Raw genomic sequence first — 21,411 nt, forward strand, 5'->3', positions numbered from 1 at the left:
AAAGAGAGAGAGAGAGAGAGAGAGAGAGAGAGAGAGAGAGAGAGAGAGAGAGAGAGAGTGTGTGCTTTTGTGTGTGTGTGTGTGCGTGTGTGTGTGTGTGTGTGTGTGTGTGTGCGTGTGTGTGTGTGTGTGTGTGTGTGCGTGTGTGTGTGTGTGTGTGTGTGTGTGCGTGTGTGTGTGTGTGTGTGTGTGCGTGTGTGTGTGTGTGTGTGTGTGTGTGTGTGTGTTTATGTGTGTGTGTTTATGTGTGTGTGTGTGTCTCAGTGAGGTCTTACGTGCGCACGTTCGCGAGAACGTGTGAGCTTACGTGCGTGCGCGGGTGTTTGCGTAGGTATATGCCTGCGTTTATTTAGGCATGTTACAACGTATTCAAAAGGGCAACACTGTTCACATGTAATTGCATCACAAACCAAACTGATTCAGAAGTTTACGAATCAACCGAATAATTGAAAGAGACTTGAAAATCAATATCACTGAATAATCAATATCGTATACAGTCAGTTGGAGCGGCAGCGGTACAACTGAGTCATTCTAACCGAACACGTTCCTTTCTGTTCTTTCTCATGATCGTTTCCTTTTAAGTACTGCGTAAGGGCGTGTCGTCATCTTTGGTGAAGAGAAACGTTAGTTTCGAACACCCGGCTATATTTACCGACCACGTCATTCCCAAAAATGTCCGCGTGGGAATTCCCTGACCGAAGTACTTTTCTCAGAAAGGCGGCTACTCTGGTAAGGTTTAAGTTCATTCACACCTGCCTGCAAAATCGCTTCATTCTCACAGCTCACATCACACACTGTTTTTGTTAATAGCAATTGCTGATCTACACACTGTCAAAAAGCAGGAATACATTACATTTCAACCAACATAATTTATGCACATAACTGTCGATGTTGCACGGTATGACTAGACTTCCGCCTTGCACAACATGGCGATCGACTGCTGAACTGAGAGCCGTTTTGTTTGACATTGTAGACAGTGAGTACAGTCTTATTTTGCCGTTTACTTGAATTATGAGTTTATGTTTCACGTACGTCGGCATTGGTATTAAATGATGTAAAGTTGAATGCTTCTGCGTTCATTTTTGTGGTCTTCTTAGTTCAAAGCTTTGCACAGAGTGATCGCTATTCCCAACCGGGAACAACTTGAGATCGGCAAGAATATTCACTGTTGAAATTGTCACTTTAAGCAGTGTTATGGTTGAGAAATGGACACTGAGATTGATTTGAATAACATTCATATGATTGGTGGTATGGTAAATTCATTTGAGTATTACTGCCTCAATCCATACAATACACACCCCTATTGAGCATTATGTTAAACGCACATCCGGGTGTTTACATCAAGAGAAGGTTATGTTTAAATACTGTGTAAAAAGGGAGAGATAAAAGAACACAATCTAACAAAGCATTACAGCAAGTAGATGAAAAGTTACCGCAGCTATTCGCACAAACACAGAGACAGTAAGACACAATTATACATACAGACAGCGACAGACCGAGTGGCAGACAGAGAACTACAAAGATCCGGCTTTGGATCGTGAGTATATTCAAGTGACTCATATAACTTTGCTTCCTTCAAAAAGCTCAACCAACAATTCGTTCAAAGCATTGCCTTTCTTTGCGCCAAATTGATATTACTATCGTTAACTGTTATATAGGGTTTTGAAACTATCGTTAACTGTTATACAGAGTTTTGAAACTATCGTTAACTGTTATGTAGAGTTTCGAAACTATCGTTATCTGTTATATAGAGTTTCAGAAACTCTATATAACAGCTAACGATAGTTTTATCAAAAGCGCGTCGGTATTGTTCCCAAATGGGAAAACCCTGAAATGCCAGTGCAAAACTGTCTTCATGCTACGAAATGGACATTTGAACTAGAAACACAATTTAAAAAACTACAACATTAGTTATTGACCGTTCTTCTGTTGTCGTCTTCTCAAATCATTGTTGAGTTTGTTTAATATTAGCTTTAGGCCCTTTTGTACTTTCGGCCGTACCGTTTTCCACGTGTGCGGTTTGAAGACGGTAGGCCTACTGAATATTCGCGGACAAGACCATGACAGACGCACTACACAAAACAGTGGGTATTTTTCAAAACAAACACAAAACAACGTGTTTCCCGAGTGACATCCCCCACGACGCGTTTTGGAAAACACTGCATGCTATCGCATCGTGTTTTGGGTACTGGACGGGTCAACCTGACACTGACCGTTGCCCACTGTATGCATGCCAGCCGTATGTGTACAAACTGACCCGCACTGACACAGCGCGGCAGCGGCGAGAACGGGTCAAGCTGACACTGACCAATATTTCTGTGAAAACAGGAAGCGTGCTAGCTGTAACGAAGATTTGATTACTTGATTAAACGAAGCAGCGAAATGGACTTATCAGACGACAGTTAGTTGAATATGATCTACTAAATGTTGTAGTAATTTAGTGCAAATTCGCTCGAACGAAACGTTCAGCAGCCATTTTGCCGGCATCGAAACATCCGACCACGCCTTCGCTATTTTTAGAAACTCTATATAACAGTTAACGATAGTTTCGAAACTCTATATATCAGTTAACGATAGTTTCAAAACCCTTTATAACTGTTAACGATAGTAATATCAATTTGGCGCACCATAAGAAACGGGGTTGGGCTATGAGGTTTGATATGCTAGGGTGCAATGTGTTCCTTTTCCTTTCTTTCAATACAAGTGAAGCAAACTCATACACGTTTTAATTCCACAGGTCTATGGGCGACACCAGATATCAGCATTAACAAGTCATTCAAGTCGAAAAGGCGGAGTATTGTGCTTCAAAGCTTCAAAAAGTCACCAGCTGAAAAGTCACAAGTTCAATGGGACGACAGATCCAATTTCATACTTTGGACAAAAGTTTTAAGTTTGTGTGGAAGTGATTTAACCGTTTCCCTGCAAAAGCGACAAGCGAGTAGTCTACTAACTGGGGTCTGGCTTGAAAACTAAATACGATGATGGTTACGGTGACTCAACTACAAACTGTGGGCGTGTACCTTCCAACCTCGCCTTGGTTTGAACATTCAGCCATCATGTGTACAGTCCACTACAATGTTAAAAAGTATAGAAGCAGCAAGAAAATATAAGCTTAAAGCGGCGATCCCAAGTAATGTCTGGTTGATGACTTCGCCCTGAGTCGTATCCCGCATGTCTTCTACAATATTCCTCAAAGTTACATTGAAGGCAGCCAAACTTTATCATCTGAATCCACAAACGCGTGATTGACTGTTCCCGTAGGCCCGTAAACACAACTTTTCTTGCAAGAATGGATACCATGTGGGAAGTCTACCTGAGACCTTTTCAGACGGGCAGAGTGTCTGAACAAAAGCTTGCCTCAGCCATGACCGAAGCAGTGTTTATCTCCGACGGCGAGGTTCTCTACAGGTTGATCCGTGTTCAGTCCGGCCGTCGAGTCTTCAAGCAACTATGTCTAAAAGGCGGCATTCCGTCCTCGGTGTTCGCCAAACTGGAGGCGCGGGGAGAAACAGACCTGGCTTTCCACGTAGCCTGCTGTCACAGTATGTGGCCTTTTGTTTTACAGCTGTACGACAACACACGAGTTCGAGCACAGTCCCGTGACCAGGCTTTCCTCAAGGCTCTCAGACATGGCGCCTGGGAGATTGTGACCCAGATGGTTGCCAGTGATGCTGGCAGCCCTACTCAACGTCGCACTGCTTTCTGTGAGGCCATCAGACAAGAACAGCTCCAAGTCGCTTATCAGCTTTACAGCGACGGAGACGGCCTCAACGACCACGACCATGTTTTTGCCTTGGAAGCGTGTCTGCGATTGCGGTGTTGGGAGACAGCTGTGTATTTCATCAAAGACTTTTCCCGGAGAGACATTCGCGCCAATGAAGAATTGATACTTGGTGTGGTCAATGGGAGCATTGCCGATGGTAAACTGTCTTGTTTTCTGGCTCTTGCAGAAGAAGGTCGCATGAATATGATGGACAAGCAGTTTCTAAGCAACCTTTTTAGAGAGGCCTTGAAACAAGGTAGGGCAAACTTTGTTTTGAAGTTTTGTAGAAAATGCGAAGGCTTCAATAGATTCAATCGGTTTGTTTGGTCTGCGCTCACAGTAGCAACTGCTATTTCAGTGCAGACAAGTCAGTGGTCTTTGTTGAGGAAACTGTCACTAGTGGATTCTTTTCGTCTGTCTGAATACCAGTTTCTTACGACAATGATCAGAACAGTAAGACATAAAAAGGCACGTAAACTCTGTGCACCTGTACTTGAAAGAGTCTTGTCTGGAAGCAACAACTGTGATTATGATTTAGAATATCTGCTGGAAATGCACACACGGAAAGTGAAATCATCACATGCACACTGGTGTGTCAAAAAGGCATATTACCATTTGGCCCTTGTCCTGTCACTTATGATGCTCAACTGGGAAATTGCTACTGACGTTGTGCAGAAGATCGGCTCTACCATGAAAAGAGAATTTCTCGTTGAGGCCTTAGCAATTTCGTGCGCTCACTCCGCCTTTGATTTAGCAGTTGCACTTCTCAAACACATGCCATTTGATAACGGTAGTTGTTTTAGGCTTCGGATCTATTGTGATAGGAATACAACCAGGTATCTCAGTAAGAAATGCAAAGAAAATGGGATGACGCAGTGGGCTGCGTATATAACAGTTGCTTCGATGGACTGGGACCTTGTAAAAGAAGAAATGAAAAGCTGTCACGACAGAACCATCCTGGACTTCACCATTGGTGAAGCTGCAAATCACTTTCGCTGGGACCTCGTCCAGACTCTCATGCACAGATGCTCACAGACCCGTTCTGCGCTTGCAAAACCGCTGGCTCTCGCAGTAAATAACGGTGAACTCCAGGCTGCAAAAGGTTTGATTCGCAAAATTGATCCTCGTGCGGAACACGGCTACTGTGAGAATCTGCTACAACTTGCAGTTAGTAGTGTTTCAAACAGAGAAGAGATGGTGAAGCTGTGTATTGAAGTAGGTCTGTCCACGTTCGAACCCAGACTGGAAAATAGCAATCCAAGGTACATTTACTGCATGCCCTACCGGTCTTCAACTTTAAAGCAGGCTCTCAACAACGGACAGATGCCCCTGGTGAAGCTTCTCCACATCTCGGGTGCTGCCTCAAACGCTGAACTAGTCCGTCTCAAGAATGACCAAGGTCTCATCGGCCAACTGAGCCGACAGGGTCGAGGAGACATCATCCAGTACATTCAGGAAGCAGCCTGTACCCCGCGAAGCCTGAAGGATCTGTGTCGTCTGCGCATCTCACATCTGCTTGGCTGCCAGCCAGGTCGAAAGGAGAGAATAAAATCACTTCCGGTTCCACGTCTGGCAAAAGACTTCATCCGGTTTCGAGATATTCTGAAGCCGTAGTAAGTGTGTGGTGATAAAGCAAAAACCAAAAACAAGCAGTTCGTTATATCCATTTGACTTTATGATTATGGACTTGTCCGCTTCCCTTTTAAATTGTTACAGTTAGTTAAGTTTTGACTAAATGTATTCAGGTAGACCAGGAATCGAGCCGACAGTGGTGGCGCGCGCTAATGTGTGTGTGTGTGTGTGTGTGTGTGTGTGTGTGTGTGTGTGTGTGTGTGAATGTATGTGTGTGTGTGTGTGTGTGTGTGTGTGTGTGTGTGTTTGTGTGTGTGTGTGTTTGTGCGCGTGAGTGTTTGTGTGTGTGTGTGTGTGTATGTGTGTTTAGGCGATTCCCGGAAAACTACTGGACAGATCTCCATGAACTGTAACATACAAATTGTTCAGATGATACCCCCAAACGTGTTTTCCACCATTTTTCAGTAAATGTCTTGGAGTCATATTCGCCTTATCACAAAAGTTGAGAAGGCGCTGTGACAACATAATTTTTCTATCGAATTGATTGCAATTTTAGTCAAACAGTCGTTGACTACGGAGAATTATATTTCAGCTTGAAAGCTTGAGAATTAATTAATGAGTTTGATCAGTAATATTCTAACGTGAGGTTGCTGATTCAGTGCAAATCATTAGAAAGACCGTCTGCTATACTGCAGTTACTGGAGTGGGGGAAGTTTTGTTGCCTATACAAGAACTGTATTTTTACCTGGATGTATTTCATGTACGGTAAGAACTAACTTGTTGCAAATTGCATCGGCTGTCGACCTGTCACCTGACCAGGTATGCGCGTACTTTATCCAAGCTGAAGAAACCGGAGCCGCGTGTTGTTTGTTGTTGAAGTAAATATAATTATTTCCTATTGGTATACTTCCGTAGCAATAGGGATCAATCACCGAATTAGGGCTATGTGAGACTATCTAATCAGAACCCCTGAATGTCTCTACGTGCCTCCCAGAATAGCAATAAAGTGACCTGAACTGAATGAATAGATTTGCAGGTTCTAGACACCCAAATAAATACAAACTAGTTAGACGACACAGTCCTCCACAACAGTCCAATGCAGGGTGTAAGACTTGTGGACTGGTGCAATCAGTGCATGTTCTAGGGTTTTACCTTTTCCCCACTCTAAGCTTAGAACGACCAAGCCGATCATCTTCTTTTCCTTCTGCGTTCATGGGCTGAAAGTCCCACGTACACTCCTGGGGCCGGTTTCATATACCGCTCTTATCCTAACTTAGGAGCTCTTAAGGGGTCAAGATGGGGTTAAGAGCAAAGTTAAGATAGGTGCGTTTCACGGACCGCTCTTTGGCCAAAGAGCGCTCCTATGTCGCTCTTAACATAGGGCAGCCCCCCCCCAGCCCTAAGTTAGGTAAGAGCAGACAGAAGCGCCCCCAACTTGCAAGGGAGATAATTTTAATCCTAAAAATGGCGGCCGTAAATGAGACTGTGAGTCGACTCGACTCGTGCATCATTTTGCGATATAACATGCGCCATCAACACATTTTCGTCACCGCACGGATCCGCGGAATGCCCAAGACGATAAGGAGAGTGCCGCACGCTTTCATTTGTCAAAGCATGGACTGCTCTTTGAATTATGTTGACAAGAGTGTGGACGGTATGCAGTTTAGCACTTACAAGCACCCGCGAAGACTATGATTGCACCGTTTTCTGCGTGATTGATGTCTGTCAGTCCATGCACGGCGACATATTCTACATCAGCAAGGAAACGAGTCTTCGCTGCATCCACCGAATGTATATTCTGCCTTGCACGACGAGTGTGAACCCGACAGGAAGCGGCTAACCACACGTACTCGTGAGCAATTCCAGATAGCTTGTACTTGTAGTGCACTTTTTCGGCGTGTTTGTGGTGCTGTTTACACACATTTTCGAACAACAGTCTATCAGTCAGTCAATCAATCAGCCGTGACGGCTTCTACAGGCATTGAAGTAGTTGGTGACGAACATCTTTGGACCGTGTGTCGTGTTGTTCTATGGCCAGGGTGTGAAAAGGGTACCATGATTTTAAATGAGAGTTGGGTGTGTCCTGCAATCCAAGCACCTCTGGGCTTGTTCATATACGGTGACATTGGCTACATCTTGACACCCTGAATACTCAGTCACACCCTATATCTACAGCAGTGCTCCAAGCAGGTTAACTCAACACGTGAACTAGACACGTCAGCAAGACACGTCAGCATTGTTTCCTGTCATGATGAAAAAAGGTAATGTTTGGAATAGATCTAATGATCAAATGTTCCTTTCAAGGCATGCTACTTTTCAGATTGTGTTTGGGAATGTTGTTGCAGAAAATGTCAAGGTTATAAAACAGCTTGCATGAGAGAGAAAACATTAGAGCAGAAAAGGCATGTTTGAAACTTAAATCATAAATGGGTTGTTATTGTTAATCAGCACCATATTATAATTTATATACTGACTGTGCTCGTTGTAAGTTTGACTTGGTAGCTGTGCTGACAGTGTTGTCTTAGTATCATCTGCACTGCAGATCTGTGCAGCGTATTCACCTGGTAATTGTAAATGCATACAAGCAAACACTGAAACATTCAGCAAACGCTCATAATTTTCTTTCTTGTATCACCAGAGAATAAACTTCATCATCGTCTGGCACCACCATGCTCTCCTCCAGTGTCATCTTCTACCCGTGGACACTAACATACAGTTACCAAAGCAAGGGCAGAGACAATGAGGAATGCCAATGAAAGCATAAGTCTTAGTGAACGTGGTGTGCAAGAAAAGACTGGACATCATTTCAGGTAAATATGTTATGCTTGTAATATGATACTCATTCAGTCATTGACAATTCTGTAGAACATTTGGAAAACAAAAGAAGAGGCGTTCTGGGATCACATAGTACTAACTTGTGTAATAGTAGTAGTATGCATACACATTGAAAGAGATGTGTCAAAACGTATTGTTCTCACACACAGTGACACACACAAAAACTGGACAGTGAGTAAGAAGAATGCTGTTTCAGTGTTTGACTTCTTTTTTAAACTTTTATCTGAAACTTTGACTTTAAATTTTACTACTCCTTGATATCAACAAAACTGATTCTTAAGTGACAATAACTAGTAATTTACTAGTACTAAAAACATGTATTTACACTGTTATTGTTAACGTGGGGGGGGGGGGGGGGGGGGGCATAGATTGTGAGAAGAATAGAACATGCTCTAGGGGATTTCAAGAAATTGTGCTAATTTGTAATTCAGTTGGTTTGTTCCATTTCCTGAATTGTTAGCCTTGTCTGATTCATTTTAAAGGACTGAGTCATTGCTGATATACAGAGCTTTCTTTTAATTGTTTAATCCCTCTAAATTAACGCAAGACCTCATGTTTTTTACTGCTGAAGCGATTGACACCTGCATCAGCAGTAATGGCAGAACACAAAGTACAAAAGTTAACCAAAGAAGACACCCTGTTCTGGACAGATAATTGATGTTCTTCTTCACGTATGTAAACGTTGCCAAAGCGCTTTGAGCTGTGAAGAAGCGCTATATAAATGTTCTATTTTCATTATTATTATTATTGTGTCTATCCTGAACTTGAGTCGATTTTTAAGTGGTACTTTGTGTTTTTTCGGGTCAATTTTTGGGGGATCCTTTTTTGAGCAGCGGAAGAGTGTGCCACATTTCCAAGTGAAGTGCCTTTAATGGCGTAGAAAGTTTGAACAAAATGATTCGGGAGTGATTTTTTTTTAAAGTACACAATTTGTACAGATAAAATGGTTTGCTAAGTGTAGTATGAATAAGAGCAAGTTTTAGAATTACTCACTGTCTTCTCTTTTTCTTGTAAGATTATGTGGTGAAACTGCTCTGTTGCTAACATTTAATACAAGAAACCTTCTGCTCTTATGACTATGTTGCTGTTCCTTGTTCAAGGACCTCTACCCACACACTGATGCTGACACTCATTGAGGGGCCAACTACCAACACTGATTGTGATACTCGCTGAGGGGTCGACTACCAACACTGAGGCTGACGCTCGCTGAGGGGCCAACTACCAACACTGATGGTGATACTCGCTGAGGGGTCGACTACCAACACTGATGGTGATACTCGCTGAGGGGTCAACTACCAACACTGAGGCTGACACTCGCTGAGGGGCCAACTACCAACACTGATGCTGACACAACACTGATGCTGACACTCGTTGAGGGGTCGACTACCAACACTTAAGGCTGACACTCGCCGAGGGGCCAACTACCAACGCTGATGCTGACACTCGCAGAGGGGCAAACTACCAACACTGACCCTGATACTCTCTGAGGGGCCAACTACCAACACTGATACTGACGCTTGCTCAGGGGCCAACTACCAACACTGATGTTGACGCTTGCTCAGGGGCCAACTACCAACACTGATACTGACGCTTGCTCACGGGTCAACTACCAACACTGATGTTGACGCTTGCTCAGGGGCCAACTACGAACACTGATGCTGACGCTTGCTCAGGGGCCAACTACGAACACTGATGCTGACGCTTGCTCAGGGGCCAACTACCAACACTGTATGTAGTGGCCACTGTGTAACGTCCCTTGCACAAAACAACAAATTTTATATTTAAAATGGTTAAAGGAATTTTTTAAGCATTTACATTAATTATGCCAGGAACAGTCTGCAGACACAGAAGTATACAGTGGTTTTGTCAATATTAGTTAGCAGTTAAAACATGTCCAACGTTCATATTCTATTTCTATACTACCTGTCAACAACAACAAACTAAGCAAACGCGTTTGAGGGCAGATCATTTTAATGAGGCCATTTATTGTAAAACCAATTATAAGACTGAAAAGGCCATTCATTGTCCTATGTTATATAGAAAACAGATTTAGTTTACGCGAGGTACTGTTTATAAAATAGAACCTACAAGACTAGCATCCCCAACAATCAAATTCGCAAAATCAAGTTTAACGTATTAAAATCGACATATACTGTTCAAAAAAAGAAACGCATAGTTGCTACTTGCCAAATTTGTTTTATTTTTCGAAAAAATTAACAGAAAATCCAATATTTAGATTATTTGTTTGAAATTTGGTATGGACACAGTTGAATGCACACACAGTTCATTTGCATCTTCAAATCAATCAGTCAATCAATACGATTGGGTGCCGAGGCTGTCAAGTCAGTAGGGGGTGTGACTGCCTTGAGCAGCAACAACTGCCCGGCACCTTCTGGGCATGGACTGGATCAGATGCCGGATATCTTGCTGTGGGATGGTGTCCCACTCCTCCTGAAGTGCCTGCAATAGATCGCGGTGATTTGCCGGCGCTTCTTCTCGCCTGCGCACACGTCTGTCCAATTCATCCCAGAGGTGTTCTATCGGGTTCATGTCTGGCGACATGGATGGCCAGGGAAGCACCTGGACATGGTGGTCGGTGAGGAACTGGGTGGTGAGTCGTGCTGTGTGCGGGCGAGCGTTGTCCTGCTGGAATATGGCATCCTGGTCAGCCAGAAGAGGAAGGGCGTGTGGGCGCAGAATTTCCTCCAAGTATCGCTGGGCAGTTATGCGCCCTTGGACGTGCACCAGGGTGCTCCTTCCAGCGGTATTGATCGCCCCCCACACCATGACGCCTCCACCACCATGAACGGGTGCCTCATCCACACAGTTGGGCGCGTAACGTTCGTTTACTCTCCGGTAGACCCTCCTCCGACCATCATGTCGCTGGAGCAGGAAGTAGGACTCGTCGCTGAACCACACGTGTCTCCAGTGATTCCGGACGGTCCAGCGAAGGTGCTGGTTGCCCCACTGCACTCGGTTGTGGCGATGGCGGCGGGTGAGGACAGCTCCTCTGTGAGGTCTGCGAGCTCTCAAACCAGCTTCATGCAGGCGGTTCCGCACGGTCTGGTCCGATAATCGGTGTGGCCCGGGGAGAGCCTGGACAGAAGATGAGGCCGACAGGAAACGATTCCGGAGGTGGCGGAGCCGTATGAAGCGGTCGTGAGCAGCAGTTGTCGCCCTTGGTCTTCCCGCTCGTGGCAAGTCAGCAACGGAGCCAGTGGCTTGAAACCTGACCCACAGTCTACTGATGGTGCTCTGGGACACGTGGAAGTGCCTGGCGATTGCACTTTGACTTTGGCCTGCTTGGAAACGACCCAATGCAATTTGGCGGTCTTCTCTGCTCAATCGGGCCATCTTTCGTCGCTGAATTGTCGTCTGATTTCTTTGTGGCGAACAATCCGCTTTTATGGGTTTTGGAAGACATGGTGGGAGCTCAATATTCCCCGAGTTTCACGAGATTACACTGAAGCATGACGAGTGGTCATGCCAAATGAGCAATTTTGACATTGTAGCCACTGATAACGCATGCGTCACGTGCAGAGCTCACTTGTGGCAATGGACGAAAGGTCGACGACCAGATAAACATTTTCTGCAGTTTGGTGGATATCCTTGTAGCCATATAACTAAATTAACCAAATATTACAAGCTATGCGTTTCTTTTTTTGAACAGTATACTATCAAAACTGCTGAAAGGAAACCTGTTGTGCATGTTATTAGAAAGAAAAATTAAATATGCATCCAAACAGTCAGCTTAGTTTACATATCTTGTCTAACAATGGCGTAATGGCATGATGAACGGTATGTAATTCTTCTGAGAAGCCGTAAAATGCGGTTTCTGGGGCCATTTTAGTGGGTAATCAGAAGAAATCCAGCACATTTAATAAATTTCTCAATGCATTGCCTTCAAACGTCTGGTAATTTATGCTAAGACATGTCGTTAAGTACATCAAGTCATTCGAGAGATTAGGTTTGCTTTTATTTGACATGCCAGAAAGAGTCCTTAAAATAGTCGGTTGATCTAACTCTAAGTCTAAGCTGACTCATCAAACAAATTTAATTTGTTGCTATTTTCAACTTCAAATAAACCAAATACTCAAATTTCATGTACATATTTTATTAGACATGGATGGTATGAGGATTTCAAAGCGAAAGTAATCTTTAAGAAGTGGACTATTTTCACAGCGCTGAGCACAAATAGCCCACATCAAGCTCACTGCTGAACATTTAACTGCTAGCTGCTGAGCAGGGCTTTTGAGAGAGCATTTCCCAAGAATGTTTGTACGCGTTTGAACAAGTGGTCTGAGCAGCCGTCGTTGATTATGAATTACATTTCAGTGTAATTTGAAGCTTTAATGTTTGTTTAAAAAGCCTGCATATTTAAAAAACAAATCTGTTTTCTTTGGAAAAGGTACATCTTTATTTTTTGTAATTCTTTCTAACATGTCGCATAACAGCAGTACTAACGTTTCAAATGACTTGACATTTTGTTTGTAATTCGGTACATCTGATTGTCTTGTCTTTCCATTATTGCCCACAATCAGCAGTAGTGATTACTTCGGCACTTGATGGGATGTTGCGCAAGTCCAAGAAAGCAGCGTTTCCAGCATCCAAAAGTCCATTTAAAATTCACAGGTTGGGGAGTATGGGGGGAGGGGACATGAGTCACAGTGGCTACTGGTTTAGTGCGAGGCGCGCGACACAAAGGTGTCGACAGTGCGGGCCTCGACGACAGCTGCTGGTAGAGAGTTCCAGTCCTTCACTGTGCTGGGTAGAAAAGCGGCACTCCGATACTGAGTGCGGCAGGTGATGAGGCCGAACTGCTGGCAATGGCCTCTTCGCTGGCGTGGTGGTAAGGGGGCCAGCTTCGACTTGATGCCCGGACAGTGGACGATGCTGTTCGTGATCTTGTAGAGCATCGATAGGCGGGCAAGCTTCCTGCGCTCCTCCAGAGACTGCCACCCAAGGGAGTCCAGCATCCGGCTGACACTTGACGTGTTGTGGTAGCGGTTGCAGACGAATCGGGCAGCTCGTCTCTGGGCGGTCTCAAGCTTGTCGATGTTCTTCTGGGTGTGCAGGTCCCATACTGACGAGGCGTACTCCAGGATAGGCCTGACAAAGGCCTTGTACGCCTGCTCTTTCACGGATCTTGATGAGATCTTCAGATTGCGCCGCAGGAACCCCAGGGTCTTGTTTGCCTTGCTGACGATGTTAATATGGTCGTCCCAGCACAGGTCACCCTGAATGGTCACACCCAGGTACTTGACCGCCTTCACTGTCTCCAGCGTATGCCCATGGAGCTGGTAAGAGGGCTGTAGTGGGCGTCTGCTCCTCGTAACAGGCAGGGTGTTGCACTCTGCAGGATGGAACTGCATGTCCCAGCTCTTCTCCCACTCGGCTAGGCGATGGAGGTCTTGTTGTAGCTGGGCCTGGTTGTTTACGCTAGTCACCACCCTGTACACTGCAGTGTCGTCCGCAAACAGGCGCGCTAGTGCCGTCAGTCTCTCCGGGAGGTCGTTAATGTACGCTAAGAATAGCGTCGGCCCCAGCACTGATTTGTTGCTTAATTAATTCATTTGATAATTGTCGGTAAAAATACCGGCTAACACCTCACAATCGCAAACCTGTTTAATGTTGTCTTTTCTAATTCATGACATGTGTTAGCACGAATCACCAAATATTTGAACGCAATGCGTTAAAAATTGCAGAAATTCAAATGTATTGTTTTGTTTCATTACCCGCTAAAACGGCTTCAAAAACTGCCTTTTATGCCTACTGAGAGGATTACCACATATTTTTGTTTTGTTTTTTTGTTTGCTTAACGCCCAGCCGACCACGAAGGGCCATATCAGGGCGGTGCTGCTTTGACATATATATAACGTGCGCCACACACAAGACAGAAGTCGCAGCACAGGCTTCATGTCTCACCCAGTCACATTATTCTGACACCGGACCAACCAGTCCTAGCACTAACCCCATAATGCCAGACGCCAGGCGGAGCAGCCACTAGATTGCCAATTTTAAAGTCTTAGGTATGACCCGGCCGGGGTTCGAACCCACGACCTCCCGATCACGGGGCGGACGCCTTACCACTAGGCCAACCGTGCCGGTTTACCACATATACCTACTGAGAGAATTAACACATACACCGCTCAGCATGGCATAGTAACAAAATTGACTGTTTCAGATGCACATTTGATTGCTCTGAGTCTGATTTGTTGTCGATTTTAACGCAGGAACCTTGATTTTTCGAATTTGATTTTTGGGGGTGCCTGTGTTGTAGGAATCACTGTATGTATACACACTTCCTCATGTGAACTCAAACAGCTTTTTGAGTCACTTGAGAAAAAATGACTCTATGTAATCGGTCAGTGTTAGTCTGTCCGTCCGGCCATCCGGCCGGCCGGCCGGCCGTCCGTAGACACCACCTTAACGTTGGACTTTTCTCGGAAACTATCAAAGCGATCGGGCTCATATTTTGTTTAGTCGTGACCTCCAATGACCTCTACACTTTAACGATGGTTTTGTTGACCTTTGACCTTTTTCAAGGTCACAGGTCAGCGTCAAAGGAAAAATTAGACATTTTATATCTTTGACAAAGTTCATCGGATGTGATTGAAACTTTGTAGGATTATTCTTTACATCAAAGTATTTACATCTGTAGCCTTTTACGAACGTTATCAGAAAAACAAGGGAGATAACTAGCCTTTTCTGTTCGGCAACACACAACTTAACGTTGGGCTTTTCTCGGAAACTATAAAAGTGACCGGGCTCAAATTTTATGTGAACGTGACTCATTGTGTTGTGAATAGCAATTTCTTCCTGTCCATCTGATGCCTCATATAATATTCAGAACTGCGAAAGTGACTCGATCGAGCGTTTGCTCTTCTTGTTGAATAAGGGCAATCAATACATGCCCCTTTTCAGTCATATAATTTGTTTTACAATAGACTGCCTCATCAAAACATTCTGCCCTCAAACGCATCTGCCTAGTTCTTTAAAAGAATCACGCTTTGGACTACACAGTCCTGATGATGTGGGTCGTGTACAATCCATACTTTCCAAAGAAGGATTAAAAGTAAAATAAAAAGTATGGGTCGTACACTACCCACGCCATCCAATTAGGAGTTTTGCCGTCTCTTTGCATAGTATGGGTCGTACATGACCTACACCATCCCAATTAGAATACACAGCGTAAAATTCCTTACAGAATTCCATATGGGTCGTCCGCAACCCACATCAGCCCGACTGAGTAGTTCAAATTACTTCGTTTGTGTTAAAAGATAATTTTTCAAAAGTTGTGGTCAAATGACTTGAAGAGAAAAACCGGTGTATTTTATGGTAGTTCCTGCCCTCAACTTCCTTGGAATATGCACCATTTTGATAACTGTTTCTCGTAATTTCCGTTGACTTGTGCTCTTCAGTGTACTCAATTGCGATGAAATTTAAAGCCACATTGATTTTCGGGCTGTTGTTGTTGAAGATATTAAGTTTTTAAGTTTGTCTATGTAAATTGAATAATTAATTCTGTGACCTAAAAAAGAGAGGGGATAGTACTGTGACAATTTTCTGAATTTTGATTTTAACCCCAACCTTGTTCTTAGGTGTCCCAGTTCAACACACAGTGACTAGTATTTCTGAATCATACACACTTTGAAGGCAAACTTAATGCCTTATTGCACCCATTTTCGTACCCTAACTAAAACATTCATTTCCGTGTTTATTCATTTAAACGTTCAATGGCATTTAAAGGTAAAATAATTGATTTGGCTTTATCCTCGTATGTTAAACAGGCATGGGAATTGTCCGCCGAATGGCGGATTTCCGCCGAATTTTTTTTTTGTTCCGCCGAAAATGCAAAAGTGTCCGCCGAAAAAATAAAGGGGGGAGGCACACAAAAAAAGCACCGGTTACTTTGGCCTTTGCGCAAAAGCCCGCGAAAACTTTCCGTACTTTGTTCACGCACTGCTACCGCCCGCCTCAGTTATTGAACTATTATGTTTGAAAGTAAACCAGATTGCACAGATTGTGTTACAAGTTACATTTTCCTGTTTGTCTCAACAGATAAAAATTTTTACAAATTTAAACCATATATAATACATGTAAGCAAAATTTGGTACATTTTTGTACTAAAAACTCTGATTCTAAAAACAGAATTTAATGGCAAACTTGGAGCTCAGATGACACCAGATTGCACCATCTGGGTTCTTTGGAGAAAAAAAATTTCCGGGGGGGGCATGCCCCCGGACCCCCCTAGTAAGGCTAGGCGCTTCGCGCCGTCGACTTGACGCTTCGCGTCTTCAGTTATAAATTTTCCGCCTTTTTTACAATTTTCAATTCCCATGCCTGGTTAAAGTTGCCAAATTGTGCCTATTCTGAATTTTCTTTGATGTATAATTAGTGCCTAATGTTTTTATAGGGTCGATTTTGGGGGGTACCCTTAATTAAGAGGCGATCATGTAACCCATGTAAAATGAATCTTTGATTCCAAAAGTGTGCCAGATAGCCAAGTGGATGGCCTTTAATGACAAAGAAAGTTTGAATGAATTGACACGGGAATGAATGGTCTAGTGGGGTACGAAAATGGGTGCAACATATTTTTTTGGCAGAGTGTATATCCAATGGCAATAGTAATACCTGCCTTGCATGAACAAATAAAGGACTGGGTGGCCGAGTGGTAACGCACTTGCGCTCGGAAGCGAGAGGTTGTGAGTTCGACCCTGGGTCAGGGCGTTAGCAATTTTCTCCCCCCTTTCCTAACCTAGGTGGTGGGTTCAAGTGCTAGTCTTTCGGATGAGACGAAAAACCGAGGTCCCTTCGTGTACACTACATTGGGGTGTGCACGTTAAAGATCCCATGATTGACAAAAGGGTCTTTCCTGGCAAAATTGTATGGGCATAGATAAAAAATGTCCACCAAAATACCCGTGTGACTTGGAATAATAGGCCGTGAAAAGTAGGATATGCGCCGACATGGCTGCGATCTGCTGGTCGATGTGAATGCGTGATGTACTGTGTAAAAAATTCCATCTCACACGGCATAAATAGATCCTTGAGTCTGAGTCTGGAGATACACGCGCGATATAAGACTTCATATAATAAAAGATTGATCAGAAAATTGTGTATGTAACTTTGTCTCACACAGCCATTTACAAGCTGGTAGCTGTTTCCCAAACCAATATAAAAAGAAACAACAAGTAAATAAAAAATATTTTAACTCACAGTCACCCCATGAATTTGGATCAACAAGCCCAAGAACATTGTTTTTTTTCAATAATACTAAATTATTTTTTAAACATTCTTCAGTAACAAACAAAAACTATAAAACATATTTGAATATGCTTTGTCAGGTTGAACTTTTAATCAGTTAAAAACAAAATACATACCTTATGCTTTGAATATTAATGTACATGTCTACTATCTGATACTGTATCGCATGAACTTCACACAGTCTGACTCAATGTGCCTTGTGAAATTGGGCAAGTAAACATTGGCAACAAACCTGTGATCTGGATTTTGACATGGTACTTATATTTTAAAGGCACAATCTTTCCATGTCAAAGAATTGTTCTCATCATCACAGATGTGGACTGTCTTTTGCATGGATTGGTGGGATAAGACAAGTCTTACACTTGGACAAACACTGGGAGGGGAGGAGGAGGGGGGCCTTTTAAAATTCTCTTTCAAATAAAGAATATGTTCGTACTCTATTTTAAGGTTTCACCTGGCCATCCTCTGTGTATCTGATACAGCTGTATATATATAAAAAAAATCCTTGTTATGCAAACTATCTTGTCAACCACCCCATTTACATTATGGGATTCATAATCCGGTATTTATGGCGTTTATGGCTATCTGGAAAGAAACAAATTTTACATTTGGGTACATGTCTAAAGGCAGTTTTGATTGATTGATTTTTGGATGATCACAGGTGGCAGTGACTGAATGTAATCAACAAAAGCCTCATAGTCTGCAATTAATAATTATCCAATGTACAAATATAAACGCATTCGTGTTGGTGTTTATGATTGATGCTTTACAGTGTTAGGAAGGTATGTAAAAGGTAACCAGAAAAAGGTCAAACAATAAAACCCTGCTATTTCTCGTGTTAAGTTGTGGTGAAAATCGATGCATCGCATTGAAATAAAGTCAGATGTGAATGATCAGAAAGATTTGAATGATGTTTTGTTGGGTTCCATGCTTCTTGTTGGCATTTAATAACTGCTTGGAGATGAAAGTCTGTGTGTGTGCTTGTGTGTCTGTGTCAAGATATACATATAACGCAAATAATGCTTTCTTACTGAAATGACCATCCGTAGGATATGCTGACCAATGCTCGCTCTCTCTCTCTCTCTCTCTCTCTCTCTCTCTCTCTCTCTCTCTCTCTCTCTCTCTCTCTCTCTCTCTCTCTCTCTTCAGTATGACCTATCACGACTGATTATTGCAGAGTCAATGTCTTCATAAGTACAGAAAATAATTCATATATATCTATGTAAAAACTAAAACACCCACATAAAACACCCACACATATTTTGACACCCAGTCTGTGATGTCTGAATGAAATACATTTTTATTTACGTCACAATTGCATGACAAATACGCGAGATAAATTTAACAACTTTGACCTGACAACACAAAACAAAAAAAAACAAAAAAAACTCCCTCTCTGTCAGCAAAGCCTTACGCAGATCGACGCAAGGTGCAGATCAATCAAACACACACAATGTTGTCAAAATGGCACAAGACACGTACAGAGTGACCCAAGAAAACTGCAACCCTCACAACTGCTAATTACTTCTACATCTCTTGACCGGATCACTATATATTTAGGGGACATAAACTTCAGCCTATGCATGACCCTTCCCTTGATTGGCAATGTTGTAGAACAAATGGTCTGACGTTTGTGCAATTTCGAAACAAAGTTTCCAAATTCGACGATCGTCTCAACAGAACAAGGTTTGACATTTAGCGGTAGCAATACTTACCTGATTTAAACCCTCCAGACTTTTACTGTTTGGATTATCTGAATATCTGAGAATACACAAACACCCCCATCACCCCCTTAGATCATCGGTGACCTAAAGAAAGCAGTTACAGCTCCCTAAACAGCAAAGCTTTCGTGCCACTCACAATTTCGGAGGGGTAATTTGAAACACATTTTGTAGAAAAGGTAAATGTCCGATCATTATACCTAGAGACTCGAAACTGTGTAGAATGGTCGTGGATGAACTGAAGTGTATGCACAACTATGAACATATTTGCTAAACTCAAATGACTGAAAAAATAAACCCTTCGTTGTACAGTTACACTTTCGCAATGCCACGCAAAATTCATTTATGACAGGAACGCTTTCATCCATTTGAAATGCCCTGATCCGGCTTTTAATTGCTATATTCAAATAACTGACTCTCTGATGTTGATTCAGGTATACTAAGTCATTCAAATTATCCCAAAGCTAACAATCTTGAGTGCTGAAATCGGGTTAGTTCGGCGACTGCTCAATTTCAAACCTCGTGCTGTTGAGTCGATCCCCGAATTTGGCAACCTTTTTTGAAAATGCACAAAAGTCAGACCATTTGATCTAAAAATTTGTCAATTTGTAGAAGGGTCATGCATAGACTGAAGTTTAAGTATCCCATATATCAAGTGATTCGGTCCACAGATGTAGAAGTTATTAACAAATTTGAGGCCTAGAAAATTCATTATGGACGATGTCAAGGACGTCATTCAGATCTAGATCTACATGTATACATACGTAGGTACCAAGTCTCATGTTTTATTCGTTTTGTAACGGGGCTAGAAAAACAAGCCTCCACGATCGCGTTGCTTTTGTTAACATTGGAAAGGAGGGTTATTATTTCTGTATGTGTAAATGTGTCCTTACTTTGTTTGGATCGATGTTATCATCAGGTTTTCGTCTGCTTTCAACCGGATGTTGTGACCTTGAACCTGATGTGACGTAACTAATCGGGAAACTCCGTTTAGCCACTAAAAATAGCGCTTTGCTCGCTCTTTGCAAAGAGCGATCCCAAAGATGGATCATGAAACGCGTCGTTCCTAACTTTCGTCCCACTCTCAGCTAAGAGCTCTTAAGGCCCTATTCCTAGGAACGCCTAAGAGCGCGTATATGAAACTGGCCCCTGGTTTTTTTTGGCATGAGTGGGTTTTTTACGTGTATTTTCGTTTTAACCTCGCCATGTAGGCAGCCATACACCACTTTCGGGGGGATCAAGCCGATCGAATCGTAGTAGTTAAAAATAACAACGGATACATTCCAAGTTCTTATTACTAACTATGATCATATATTAGAAAATAGATTCTAGAAACAGCTGTGTGACTCCGTGCTATTTTGCTTTACCGGCCATCTATCTGTTGAATTAGGGTTGTTGTTGTTGTTGTTGTTGTTGTTGTTGAACGTACCGAGGCCTCTTGCTACAGGGACGGTGACTCTGTCATCAAAAAGGGAAGATTACGTGTAGGATCTGTTTAGGTCACTCGCGCGATTTAGGCAGTGGCATTCCGTCTTCGGAGGAATTATGACAGTGAGTAACGGTAACGTTCGCTTCTGAAAACTGCTGAAAATGGAAGCGTGAATGCTCTGAACGATCTGTAATGAGTGATTTTTAAAAATTCACAACAGTACATCTGAACTGGGACTGCCAATGACTCTGGGATGCAAAAGCGAAAATGTACAGAGCGAGCTTTTGTCAGCGTATTAAATTGTTAGAAAAGTAAAGATTGTATGATAACAATGCGTTTTTTCCCTTCTCTGCTCTGTGTGTGTGTGATTGAGATTTTCTGTGTCTCTATTTTGGTCAAACACACACACACACCTCATATTGCCTCGTGGTGAATGTGTGGGAAGTAAAATTGTCTTGCCTAACACCTGATTCATTAATTAGAGAGAGAGAGAGAGAGAGGAGAGAGAGAGAGAGAGAGAGAGAGAGAGAGAGAGAGAGAGAGAGAGAGAGAGAGACAGGGGTGCATCCAGTACGTGAATGTTATCTCTGTTACCTATATCACCTTTCAAACCGTGGCTCCTACTGTCGCAACAGGGGTAAAAGTAGGTCACAGCGGTATTGATAGAAGTTACCAGTACAACAGCAGATCACGAGAGCTGATATATATCAGTTGAGTAAAACACCTCGTCGCAAGTCACTCTGCCAAGCACCGTTGTATCATCGTCATAAATGCCTGTGAACAAGGTGTAACCAGATGTAATTATACACTACTCACAAAAAGTTA

General features: G+C 42.9%; 2 protein-coding genes across 3 annotated transcripts in view; one reads left to right on the forward strand and one right to left on the reverse strand.

The window, feature by feature from the left end:
* LOC138981716 (GRAM domain-containing protein 2B-like) overlaps nucleotides 1–21,411 on the reverse strand; it is a 126,829-nt gene that overhangs the window by 95,984 nt on the left and 9,434 nt on the right. The gene's annotated exons all lie outside the window — the stretch shown is intronic.
* Nucleotides 888–18,344, forward strand: LOC138981738 (uncharacterized). The gene is made up of 4 exons (XM_070354816.1): nucleotides 888–976; nucleotides 2,738–7,596; nucleotides 7,974–8,145; nucleotides 9,271–18,344. The coding sequence occupies exon 4, from the start codon at nucleotides 10,757–10,759 to the stop codon at nucleotides 11,243–11,245; it is 489 nt and encodes a 162-aa protein (XP_070210917.1). The 5' UTR covers nucleotides 888–976; nucleotides 2,738–7,596; nucleotides 7,974–8,145; nucleotides 9,271–10,756; the 3' UTR covers nucleotides 11,246–18,344.

The sequence above is a fragment of the Littorina saxatilis genome, linkage group LG1 (assembly GCF_037325665.1).
Source record: "Littorina saxatilis isolate snail1 linkage group LG1, US_GU_Lsax_2.0, whole genome shotgun sequence".
Classification (NCBI taxonomy): Eukaryota; Metazoa; Mollusca; class Gastropoda; order Littorinimorpha; family Littorinidae; genus Littorina; species Littorina saxatilis.